The sequence below is a fragment of the Zingiber officinale genome, chromosome 2A (assembly GCF_018446385.1).
Source record: "Zingiber officinale cultivar Zhangliang chromosome 2A, Zo_v1.1, whole genome shotgun sequence".
Lineage (NCBI taxonomy): Eukaryota > Viridiplantae > Streptophyta > Magnoliopsida > Zingiberales > Zingiberaceae > Zingiber > Zingiber officinale.
The window spans coordinates 79081677-79094349 of NC_055988.1; the positions used below are offsets into that span (position 1 = coordinate 79081677).

At 35.3% G+C, this 12673-nt stretch overlaps 3 protein-coding genes across 3 annotated transcripts; 1 reads left to right on the plus strand and 2 right to left on the minus strand.

The window, feature by feature from the left end:
* The first annotated feature begins 821 nt into the window (after nucleotides 1–821).
* Nucleotides 822–1755, plus strand: LOC122039730. Its single transcript, XM_042599195.1, has 2 exons — nucleotides 822–1243; nucleotides 1365–1755. The coding sequence occupies exons 1-2, from the start codon at nucleotides 866–868 to the stop codon at nucleotides 1518–1520; spliced, it is 534 nt and encodes a 177-aa protein (XP_042455129.1). The 5' UTR covers nucleotides 822–865; the 3' UTR covers nucleotides 1521–1755.
* Nucleotides 1756–3028: 1273 nt separating this feature from the next.
* LOC122043721 (zinc finger MYM-type protein 1-like) lies at nucleotides 3029–4619 on the minus strand. Its single transcript, XM_042604315.1, has 3 exons — nucleotides 3678–4619; nucleotides 3485–3599; nucleotides 3029–3390 (listed from the first exon to the last, which is right to left on the minus strand). Exons 1-3 carry the CDS (start codon nucleotides 4617–4619, stop codon nucleotides 3029–3031), a joined length of 1419 nt encoding a protein of 472 aa, XP_042460249.1.
* Nucleotides 4620–6519: 1900 nt separating this feature from the next.
* On the minus strand, nucleotides 6520–12091 carry LOC122041306 (probable serine/threonine-protein kinase WNK3). The gene is made up of 8 exons (XM_042600944.1): nucleotides 11771–12091; nucleotides 11613–11650; nucleotides 11254–11481; nucleotides 10926–11149; nucleotides 10671–10828; nucleotides 8022–8205; nucleotides 7770–7910; nucleotides 6520–7699 (listed from the first exon to the last, which is right to left on the minus strand). The coding sequence occupies exons 1-8, from the start codon at nucleotides 11855–11857 to the stop codon at nucleotides 6828–6830; spliced, it is 1932 nt and encodes a 643-aa protein (XP_042456878.1). The 5' UTR covers nucleotides 11858–12091; the 3' UTR covers nucleotides 6520–6827.
* Nucleotides 12092–12673: the final 582 nt, after the last annotated feature.

The window sequence follows — 12673 nt, forward strand, 5'->3', positions numbered from 1 at the left end:
TTCTTAAATTCAGCACATTAAACTAGAATATAATATATTTTCTATCAAATTGAGCACGACTCTTTCTCTATCTCAATTTGATAGAAAATATACTAGATTTTTTTTTAAATGGTGCTTAATTGGATGGAAAATATACTAGTTTTTTTAAAAAATAATACAGAATTTAGGAGGAATTATATTAAGTAGGGAAAAAATTGTACTCAATTTGATAGAAAATATACTCAATTCTAGTTTAAAGTACTGAATTTAATAGGAATTATACTCATTTTTAGACTTTTTGTACTTAAAAAAAGATGAGAGGTAATTTTGATAAAAAATATACAGTTTAAAGTATTGAATTTAAGAATAATTATACTCATTTTTTGATTTTTTTTACCTAAAAAATCTGAGAGGCAGTTAGAAAGCCGTGCTCAATTTGATAGAAAATATATTCTATTCTAGTTTAAAGTGTTGAATTTAAATTATACTCATTTTTAGACTTTTTGTACCTAAAAAAATATTTGGAGAATTTTGATAGAAAATATACTCGATTCTAATTTAAAATGCTGAATTTAAAAGAAATTATATTTATTTTAAACTTTTAGTATCTAAAAAATTTTAGGGGTAATTAGGTAATGATATTTATAGAAAAGAGTTGAAGGAAATAAAATTTATATGTAAGAAATGGAAATAAAATTTTTTGAACATAGGATTACATATAAAGATTTTTTTTCTAATTTACCGTATTTTTACTCGATACTTTTTTTTTGAAAAATAATAATAAACAAAATGTCTTATACCGGGATTTGTTATTGCTTGAAGATAAATTCGAATCTCCCACTTCTTCCCTCTCTCTCGCACTTTTGGCTTCCACTGACGCCGGCGTATGGACGCCGCCTCCGCGCCCGTCTCCGGGGACGGGGAGTGGGAGATCTGCAACGATAGAGGCTTCATCTACAAGCGCCGCCGCCACCGTTTGCGGCAGCCAGCGCAGGCGGAGACAGGCACGAGCTCATCAGGGGATACGGAGGCGGAGCAGAGGCGGTGCCGTCGTGATCTGCGGCGACGGTGCCTCCTCCATCTCAGAGATCTGTTCCTGAAGGAGCTGGATCTTTTTCAGCCCCTTTCGTCGGGTCTCGTCGATCTCCCCCTCGCTATGCCAACCGAAGCAGCTCCTGAAGCTTCGGAGGCGGCGGCCGAGCCTCCGCCTCCAGATCCGGGGGAAGATATCCGGAAACCCTTAATTGATAGCCTCCTTTCTCAGGTACAGTGACAACCGACAACCCCAAATAGTCGGAGTCGTTTGAAATTCAGAGGGCGGCTAGGGTTAGGGTTTTATTTTTCTTCCCAAATCAACTAATTTATCGAACCTTTTTGTGTTCTAGACGGAGATTCAAGAAGCGATTCTTAGGAAGCTCTCAGAGAGCTGCGATCATCTGGAGTCGTTGTGCAGGGAGAAAGAAGAGAGGTTGCTGGAATCTATAGTGGAGTTGCCGATTTGGGGAAGCCCTCGTTCTCTTCTGCTCTCATTATCTGAATGATCTCAAGACAACATCTCAATCTTTTACCTCCATTGGGGATGCATGTATCCTGTACGATATGTATGATTTGGTTTTTGTTTGCTTGCCGATTCTTGTGTATCCATCTATTTGTGCCTGACGCTTTTGGAAGAAAGGAAGCATTTGCTCATGAAAAATCACTCCTTTAGGTTTTCTGAGTTAACTGACCTGCATACATGGCTTCATTAAGTCTGAAACTTTTTCTTTTAACACTAAACAATCCTGTCTTTTTTTTATTTTATCAAAAGGTATCTTCTATCCAGGGTATTTAATTTCGGTCAGTTGTATAAATAGGATAATTTCAGGAATAATTATGAAATTGTAATTATTATTGTAACTATAATTGCATAGCTACTATAATTCATATTTTTAGTTTCAATAACAATCAAATTGTAATAGATATGAAACTGTAACTATTATATTTATGTTAATATCTACAAAATTGTAACTATTATAATGTGGATTTGTCTTGTATGAATTCAGGATTTAATGCGTGTGGCAAGAGATAATAATATTGAATAGTGTATTTAAGGATAACTATGTCATTTGATAAGGAGAGGGATGAGATACTCTTTTGATAAAAAAAAAATAATAGGCAAAAGTTAAAAGAGTGGTTTTTTTTTTCTAAATTATCAAAAGGGTATTCCATTTTGATTTTTTTTTTATTAAAAGGTTATCTCATCTTATGTACAATTATCCAATTATTCTCTACTGTTTCCATTATTATGCCCCACCTATATTTCCCTGAATCCTAAATTTTAAATTAGGGGTATGTTGTAATAGCTACGAACGTGTGACTATGATAATGTGAATGCTAAATAAGTTTTGAGAGATCATAACTTTTGATTCAGGTTGAATCACGAGACATATAATGTATCAAATTGAAGTTTGCTCAGAGATCTACATTTGTTATCTGGTATAACTAATAGCGATCTAGGTTTAGACTCAAAAAATATTATTTAAAGTCTTTTTGGATGTTTCGAAGAATTTTAGTTCTCTTTATTAAAGTTACTTTTCATATTGTAGTAATTACGAAATCATAGTTGCTACAATTATAAATTACGATTGTTGTAATTATAGTAGTTATGAAATCATAATTGTTATAATGTACTTGACCAATTCAAGATTTAGATGGAAAATATAGATGGAATAATAATAAAAATAATACTAAACGATAATTGTGCAATTTTATGAGGTTGGTAGGATGAGACGCCCTTTTAGAAAAAAGGAGAGATGTTTTTTATATTTCTAGCCAACACATGAAAAAAGAATTGCAAAAGGCGATATCGTTCGCCTCCAGCGCCCTCACCACACCCAACCAAGGCCATCATAAGGGAGCAGTGGCAGATTCAGACAAACATTTAGAGGGGTGCTCAAAGAAGAGACTAAAAATATTTTTTACTATCAAATAAATATATCAAAAGATAAAAGTACTGAATTAATAATGTTAATGATACAGATATAAAAACATGTGCATACCAATAAAGTAATTATTTTTTGATACTTGAACTAGTACCAGATCCGGACATACAAACAAGAGGAGGCAACTGTATCCTACGAGTATTCATCTGTTGAAAATGTTGTAAAATTTGTTCATTTTCAATTGTGGCAAAAATATCCTTCTCGATATATACTACCAAACTGTCATTCATCCACTCATCCCCCATCCTATTACGCAAATCAGTCTTGATAATTTTCATAGCAGAAAAAACCCTTTCAACAGAAGCAATTACAACTGGTAAAATCAATGTTAACTCGATCAAACGATAAACCAATGAAAAAACTGTATTCTTGCCCGTTTCAACCATCTTTTTAGCAAGACTTCCCAAATCTTCAATTATAGAAAATTCACCTAGCTCGCACATTTTGAATGTAAGTCTCAAGTATTACACGATCGATCAATGAAAAGTCCTTCGGATAAAGTTCAGCAAGGCGGAGTAACTTACCAATATTAAATTGAGGAAAAGAGTCCTTTGGATCTAAGCAAGCAATGCAAGTAAGTACCTCCGTACTTAATTCTGAAAATCGATTATTCATCTCTTGAATCATCGTATCAAGAACCTAATATTGTAACAATAAAAAAATGAATAAAAATATTATTAGAAAATTAAAATTTAATAAAATATTTAGAAATAATACCTCATAAAAAATTTCAACACGATAGTGATGAAAATTAGTAATCATTTGTCCATTATGTCTGCTGCGACCACGAGTTCTCATATTTTCTTCCATATTCAGTATTGGGATCATATGGTTACTATAAAATTTGTTGACGACATCCAAAAGATTCTCCCATCCTTCCTTTCTCAATTTTTGTAATCGAACTTTCATTGTCTTGATCAAACTGATAGCCAGTACAATGTTTTGATCCTTTTGTTGTAAGGCAAGCGACAATTCATTTGTGATTCCCAATAAAGATTTCATCAAATGCATCATAAACACAAATTCATAACTCTCCATCTTATCAATCAAACTGGCGGCGATACCATTATTATCATCATTAGTGCCATCATCATACACATTTTCAAGCACTTGTAAAACAGAAGTCCACATAGACATCAAACGGATAATAGTCATGTAATGTGAACCCCAATAAGTATCCCCTGGTCGTTTTAAATTGATTTCCTGATTTTTTCCTTTACCACTAACAATATATCCTTTCTCCAAACATTCTACAAGTTTATCATGTTCAAGTTGTCTAAACTTATCTTTTCTTTTGCATGAAGCACCAGTAATATTCACAATCATAGTAACATATTGGAAGAAATCACTCACAATTCGATTGCTTTTAGCAACTACAACAACAACTAGTTGAAGTTGGTGAGCAAAACAATGGACATACCTTGCAGATGAATTTTCCTTCAATATGAGAGCCTTCAATCCATTATACTCACCTTGCATATTTGAAGCTTCGTCGTATCCTTGACCTCTCAATCTTGATAATGACAACTTATGTTTTGCAAACAATTCATCAATAGCCTTCTTCAAAGAAATAGCAGAAGTATCAGACACATGTACAATAGCAAGAAATCTTTCAATAACACATCCATGTTTGTTCACGTATCTTAAAACAACTCCCATTTACTCTTTGACTGAAATGTCTCGACACTCATCAACCATAAGAGAAAATATATTGTCTTTTATATCATTAAGAATGAAATTTGTGACTTCAGCAGTACAAGTCCGTGTTAAATCCTTTTGAACTGTTGGAGATTTCATTTGATTGTTTCCAGGGGCATTTTCATTCATTGTCTTAGCAACCTCGTCATTTCTTTGGGTATACCACTCAATCAATTCAAGAAAGTTACCTTTATTTGAGGAACTCAATGACTCGTCATGTCCACGGAAAGACAAACCTTATTTCAAAAGAAAGCGTGTAACATCCAAAGTTGACGTTAATCGAGTGCGATATGCAACCTCCATTCCATGCCCTTGTGCTTGTAACAAATGTGACACACTTTGTCGTTGATTTTGAAAAACCTCAAGTTGTGTTCTTGCATCATTGTGAGCACTAGCTACACCACCAACATGCGTATTAAATACTTCCATTGCTTTTCTCCAATTATGCATCCTCGAATTAGTAAATGCCTCATCTCCAAATCGACATCCTCTATGAGAATTTTTAAAGAGAGCACCAAAAATAAAAAACTACATCTTTTGATATACTGTATTCTAACCATGAAAATTTTTTAAACCAAGCAACTTGGAAACTTCTATACTCTTTACCAAATTGTCTTTGGGGATAACTATGACCAAATAGTTGACAAAGTCCTCTAATCAAATATTCTCTTCGAATCTGATATCTAATTGAAACATCAAATTCATTTATTGGTTTGCGTAGCCCTGGGTCACTAACAACATCATCTTGGTTGAATTCAACACGAGAATATTTTTTCTTACTAATTTGTTCCATAGAATTCTTAGAAGATTCAACACTTCGTTTTAAAAATTTCTCTATAACCTATATCAATTCATCAAAATTATTGATTTATGCAATCAATATAACAATTGAGCACTGCCAAGTATAACTCATGAAATTAGGAATAAGATGAAATAAGGAACAAGATTAACCTAAAATTGAAGGGGTTTTACTTCTTGTGGAGGAACGGTGGTGGAGCACAGTGGTAGCATCGTCGATGGAACAGGTGAAGTGGCGAACAACAGTGGCGTGAGGCGTCGACGAAGTGAAGAGGCGATAAAGATGAGGGCAACAGCTTGAGGAGACTGGAGGGAGAGAAAAGATGAAATCTCTTAGCGATTAGGGTTTTTGGTTTGAAGAAGAAAGGGTGCTCGACTTGTCTTTGGTTTGAAGAAGAAAGGGTTCTCGGCGGAAAAAGAAGTTCGGCTACTGGAAAAGGGTTAGGGCAGGGATCAAGCAATGAGAAAGAGGAAACGTTAATTCTAATGTTACTTTTGAAAAAAAGTCCAATAAATTTTAAAAATTACAAGTAGGTCCTTTATTTTATTTTTAATAATCATTCCTTTACTTTTTTCCAGAAGCAAGGGGGTGCGGAAGCACCCCCTCGCGCCCCCTTACATCCGCCAGTGCAAGGGAGGTAAATCATGATAGCCAAGAGGATAAGTAGTGGGTGAGGTGAGGTATAGAGAGAGAGACTTTGAAAGACTGAGTAGCTTTCAATTTCCAGAGAAAGTCCAAACTGAAGATATAGAGAATATAGAGGTGGTTCATATGGTTGATATAATGCCCAACACTAATCATCTTCCCTATCATGATATGGAGCATTTTAAAGATTTAATAAGTCATTATTTGATAATACATTCAAAAGAAAATTAGTCACAAAAAATAATAATGATGGAATAATTAAAAATCTACCTAATAATGTCTTTTATCAATGTGAAATAACCAATCACAAACATGATATTGGTAGACAAATTGAATGATCTAAGAGCAACGGCCGAGCGGATGTAACAAAATGTGTTCAACAGTTGAGTCGAAGATCCAAGTAGAAAGCCCTAAATATACTCAAAAGTCGAGTCAAGGATCCAAGTATAAGGCCCTGTGGAATGTATTATAACACAATGAGATAAGAGCATGCTTTTCAAGGACACCGAAAATGGCATCCTCGTAAACAACTGACTTGAATGCTCAATACTCGAGTTACTTCCATAATGAAAGGGGGAAAAAAACAATAAGAGATTGATCGTGAACCAGAGGTTGAAGGTACAATAGTAAATTCTATCGGAGCACCCACACAACACCTAAGCTACTTACAAGGCCACACCATGCAAAGCTGCAAACCAGAGATGATAATAGCATATAGCATCTACCTATGTTCGCTTATTGATGTTAACTTTTGCTCGACACAAACTTAGAAGTGTACCATGTTGCTCGGCTGGTAGTCCCTTCAATACATCTGCAATGGCAATCTCATGCTTGTTTTGTATTTCATCAAGTTCTTTCTTCTGTTCGATCAACAGTTGCTCCACTTTCTGAGCAATCAACTGCATATGTTCATGATCCAGTGGCTCTGATGTTCCACACGATTGCTCATGGTTATCCATATTCTGCTCGAGCTTGGATCCACAGTTACATGTTCGAGATCCAGTGCAGAAAACTGTTTCTTCATGATCTATGCCCGGCCTGTTGCTAGAGACTTGGTTATTCAAGATAGATAATGGCGCTGAACCGATCACTACTTCATTTTCGACATAATCACTAAAATTTGTGGAATGTTGTCTCTGTTGTTTCGGTGAAGAACTGTTTGACTGATATTCCCCCCTTTGGCTACCTTTAATAAATGAGTCATCTTTCCCATCGTAAACCTCAACAGATAGCTCCCAACTTCCATGTGAAACTAACTCATATGCATTCGATTGCGCAAAGGATGATGACGAGTCCACACTACCAGAATGAAGACGTTCCAGAAAGAGGTTACCTGATGGATCTAATTCATTGGGCAAAGCAGAAACTTCGTTTTCAGCTTCGGAAGCATGTCCATTGCTGTCTGAAATTGTTCCATCATTGCCATTTGCAAAAGGCCTCCAGTCTGGAAAAGAGGCTTGTATCTCAGCATCTATCATTGCTGCAACGGTCGTGACATCCTGATCGGTAAGGTCTAACTCAGCCACCATTTCTGTTGCAACACTCACAGATGTGTCTGCTTCGATATCAAATGGGAAAAGAATGTTGCGAACTTGACCTGTAAATAAAAATGGTCATGATGTTAATGCTCGACTCAACAAACCATAAAATGCAAACTTATTATTAACCTGTAGAATCTTCAAACCGAAGCTTCAAAGAAATTGTATTAATGTCTTTGCGTCGACCTTCCATGGTAAAATCTGCACCACTTGTACCTTCTTCTTGGTCATATTTAGAATTTGCACTTTCATTGGATTGACCACCATTATCTGCATTTCAATCTAACATTATCGAAATAAAGGGAGCAAAAGAATCTCAGAGAATACGTATCTCATAAACATCAAGGAAATAGTGATGCTGCTAGTCATATCTTTCTCTACCTGGATGATTTGAAGTTGTTCCATGGGAAGAACCTATGAGATCATTTTCTGAGTCCAATTGAAGAAAAGGATCTTGTAATAATTCCTTCGCAGATAATCTTTCAGAAACATTGGCAATACATTTCTCAATAAACTTCTTAACTCCTGGATCTTTTACCTTGGCTAATGAGGCAGGCTTCACTCCCTACATGCAAGAAAACTAGGCGTATCAGAGTGTCCAAATACAGAATCGATTGATAGAGAAACTGAGATATAGTTTATATTATAATCAGAGCATAAAACTAAATAGTGTCATTTATTAATAAATAGACAAACTCCAGTTACATAATTTGGAGAGATGTCATCAAAATGATAGATGGATCTAAGTCATCATGAGCATGCATCAAGTTCAAGCTAGAGTAGGAAGTTGTAATTATCTAAACAAACCTCGATTACTCTCAACATGCCAATCCTTGCTTTTGATTGATTTATCAAATGAGCAACCTATATCTGATTATTACAACAGGTGTAAGTAACTAAGTATGGACCTACAGGTCAGTTGTAAATATAAACTATCATGATTCAAGATTGATATTTCAATACAAACTCTTTAGGTGGAAGATCAATATTTATTTTCTGATAGACTCCACAATGATCTAGATGAATCCAAATCCAAATATTACGATGACACAGTTAGAAGAACTGAACATGGTATTACAACATCAGCATCATCCTGTTAATTCCAATTCAAAGTATATTACATAGATTTCATCCCTCCATTGATCTCTATGCAAAGCAACATTGCTAGTAAGATTCATCTCAGTAACTCACTTTTAATTGCTTAATTTGGTTAAGTTTTATATCTCTCTCTGCTTGTTAGGCCATGAACTTGATCGATTCAACTTGTCTAAGAATAAAATCTCTACGCCTAATTAATCTCAGATACTCTAGACAACCATCTTACTACTCTTATCTTTATCATTATCTAAGTAATTATGATCTTTTGCCAATTATTAAATTCTTGGATCTCACCAATATGTTTTTGTTTTGAAAGATGTCTCTCTTAGTATTTCTTTCCTACTTTCCAGAATTTTAGCTTCTCCGATTCTCTTCGTCTCTTCTTCTACTCTCATTTACTCACCAAGGTGCTTGTTCTCATCATTTTACATTAACAAGAAATTGCAATCCCATCACTTGTAATGTTTAAGTGAATTTAAATACATTAATGTGATGCATCCCATCTCTGGATCCCTTCCCTAGCAAGCTATTGTTTACATAGAGACTCAAGTTTTGGCATTAGTGTAAGTTATCATCGCAAAGTATAATACATATATAATATGCATATAGAAAAGAAGTTTTTCTCATGGTCTGAAGATACTAATGGATTTAAATACATCATTAGTACCTTTTTCTAAAAAAATTCCAACACCACCATAAACATTAAGATGTACAAATGAACAGGAAAGAAAAGTACTATTAGCAAAAGTGTATATTTATATTAACAAAAAAATTACAAGACCAAGGCATTTAGGGGTGAAATTGGGTTGGGTTGAGATGGGTTTTTGAAGAAATTGTGCCTAGACTCGAGTCATCAAAAAAAAATCAAACCTGATCTTTGAGGAAAACCCCAAACTGAAAAAATTTCAGGTTTATCCAATATAGATAATGCATTATCCACACACATAAGTACCACACATAGTTCTAAATTCATGTATGTAAACAATATACAACTGGGAAGAATTAAGGTTTTTCTTTAAAAGAATCTAAGTCCTGATCTAAACCCAACTTAACCAACGATATCTTTCTCAAGTATGGGTATCAGTTCTCCTACATTTTCCACTTTTCCAATTTTGATGATGTTATTGAGTAGGCTAGAATTCGAAAAAAATTAGCCAACTCTGACGGAGTTCAACTGATTTAAATGAATACTATATAAGATGCCAAATCAGAGAGGCCAAGTGGCCAACTACTTAGTTAATGTACAGTCGTCCATGATATTTTTTGTATAAATTCGACAATCTCTCTATAAATGAGGTGATATCCATAGGTATGTTTATAGTTATCTCGATGTTTTGTATTGTTTTTTATGTTTTAATTATCTTCAACTGAAATATCAATCCAACTAATACAATCCTAATACTATTTTCCTTTTGCCAATCTCTAATCTGATATAATCTTGCAAGTTATGATAATGACTATGTGAATATCTAGGTGAGTTATACAGGGCTGACAACAAAACTGACAACACAAAACTGACTATTTCAAATACTTGAGTGAAAACATCAAAGAATCTCATGCACATGTCAAATGATTGCCTAAACTTTATTTTCAATATATCTTCAAAACAATTTATGGATCTATGATCACTCATATAAGGGATCCAAACAATCTAAATCACTAAGGAACTTGAATCAGAACAAGATATCAAACAAGGACTCAAATTTCATAATAAGCCTACTTGAGGTTCAAAAAAATACTTGCATGTGCAATCATGGAACAATTTTTTCTTGTTAAACTTAAACTTAAAGCGACACTGAAACTACAACAATCGAGAATCAAATTAAATAATGAAAAAAATTCAAGTAAACAATAATGGTATTAAGTTCTTAGTACTAAAAAATTATATTAGTACTAGCAAATTATATCACAATGAACACTTGGCAAACTCACCGATGTTACTTTCTTGTATATTTGTGCTGCATTGCTGCATTCCACATATGGATACTCAAATGTCACCAACTCTAGTAAACACATGCCAAATGCATATATATCTACAAGCTCATTGTATTCTTCCTCGTAAAGTTCTGGAGCCATGAACTCCGGCGTCCCTGCAATACGATGATAAATTGTAGATTTATGATCTATCATCATCTTATACAGTCCAACTAAACATTTCAACCAAACAGAATAAAGTCGTGCATTCACCAATAACACTGTGAGCAGAGTTAGCATGGCGAAGAATGGCTGCCAATCCTAGGTCACCTATCTTCACCTCCCCTTGATTTCCATTCACAAATAGATTATCACATTTTAGATCTCGATGGATAACTGGCGGATCATTACTATGGAGGTAGAGAAGCCCACTCAAAATTTGCCTTGACCACTTTTTCAATGCTCTTGTATCGACATGCTTATGTTTTTTTCGATACCTGATCACGAAATAACAATAATTTCAAGCGTGATAGAAATTAGACAAACAAATCCAATCTGGTTGTTCCTTAAAGAGTGGAAATGACTGGCAGGAAAGACTGACTGGCGCAATGTCCCTGACGTAAAGACCTCGGTGATGAAATTGATATTATTATTCTTGGCGTCAACCCATGAGCTGTAAAACTTGATAATGTTCTTGTGCTTCAGGGTCTTCAGCAAGTGAACCTCAGAATAGAGTCTATCCAGGTCATCTGCGTTTCTCAGCAAATCTACCACCTTCACCTGATTCCAAGCAACTTCTATTCCTTCTAATTCATCAAAAGCCTTGTACCTGATGGATCATCCTAGTCAAGGATTCCAATCAGCATGTTGATGCCAATTCAAAGCTAGACGTACAAATTCACAATCAATAAAAGAATAAAAAAAACACAACTTTAGCTTAAAACGAAGCATTAAGGATACACAGTCTTGAAAGCGCCCTTCCCTAGGACCTCATTATACTGCATCGTCAAAACAAACAAATTAGGTTTACACCATCGCGTAATTTGTTTAATCTAATAATTGAAAAAAAAAACAGATTTTTATGCGGAAAAACATAGAACTTGAGATTTCTGACGAACCCTTCCATAACGCCTCGTGGGGTCGATCTCCACAAACTCAGGATTAAGATCGTCTGGCTCCTTCTCCGGCGGCGGGCCTGCGGACATGTCTCTGCGGCACCACGACTCCCCAAGCCCTAATCCAAGAAAGACTCAAATTTGTACCAGAGGGATCGCCGGAGAAAGATAGAAAGCAATCGATCAAATCGAAGCGAATCACTCGGGATTCAAGAGGTGGCAGGAAAGGGAATAAGTATAACAGGGAAGAGCGACGAGAGTTTCCTTTGAGATCGATCGATAGAGAAGGGAGAGGAGAGATTCAGAAGAAAGCGGATCCGCCCGACCCAGTTCCGACCCGACCCAAATAAGCTCCTGTTGCTTTTTTTTTAAAAACTCCGTGCCGTGTCAGACTGTGACATGACAAAAACAGAGATCCAAACGGGACGGAGCCACCCGTTAAGTTTCGTATTTGATTTCTTCAGGTTAGCGGGTTAACTTGATTTGCCCTCCGACTTTGACCGAGCGGTTCCGAGCGAAGTGCAAGGACACGTGTGCAGCGAATACAGGAGACACATCACTTTCACGGGGAGCGTTTGAAATTTCGTTGGACTGGAAAATTTACGGGAGGGAATTTTTATCTGCCACGCGGCAATTGTCACGTGACATGGAGGAAAAAGGTCGAAATGGACTCGGATATGGCCGGATTTAACGGTGAGCACTGGAACCGACCGGATTGTTTAAATTAAAATCGATTACATTAATTTTTTTTTAAACCTAATTTAACCCATTAAATTTTCATATAAAAAATCAAACCAAAAAACATCGATTAAATCAATCAAAAATTAAAATAACTAAACTTTTAATATTTATTAGATTCAATAGGAAGGGGATTCTTGATTTTTGTTCAAACATAACCGAATTTGG

Coding starts and splice junctions, on each gene's coding strand:
- LOC122039730 (XM_042599195.1), top strand. CDS start 866: ATGGACGCCGCCTCCGCGCCCGTCTCCGGGGACGGGGAGTGGGAGATC. Junction 1,244..1,364: donor TTGATAGCCTCCTTTCTCAG/GTACAGTGACAA, acceptor TTTGTGTTCTAG/ACGGAGATTCAAGAAGCGAT.
- LOC122043721 (XM_042604315.1), bottom strand. CDS start 4,619: ATGGGAGTTGTTTTAAGATACGTGAACAAACATGGATGTGTTATTGAA. Junction 3,600..3,677: donor GTGTTGAAATTTTTTATGAG/GTATTATTTCTA, acceptor TTACAATATTAG/GTTCTTGATACGATGATTCA. Junction 3,391..3,484: donor TTTTCCTCAATTTAATATTG/GTAAGTTACTCC, acceptor TGTGCGAGCTAG/GTGAATTTTCTATAATTGAA.
- LOC122041306 (XM_042600944.1), bottom strand. CDS start 11,857: ATGTCCGCAGGCCCGCCGCCGGAGAAGGAGCCAGACGATCTTAATCCT. Junction 11,651..11,770: donor CCACGAGGCGTTATGGAAGG/GTTCGTCAGAAA, acceptor TTGACGATGCAG/TATAATGAGGTCCTAGGGAA. Junction 10,829..10,925: donor CTCTGCTCACAGTGTTATTG/GTGAATGCACGA, acceptor ATCGTATTGCAG/GGACGCCGGAGTTCATGGCT.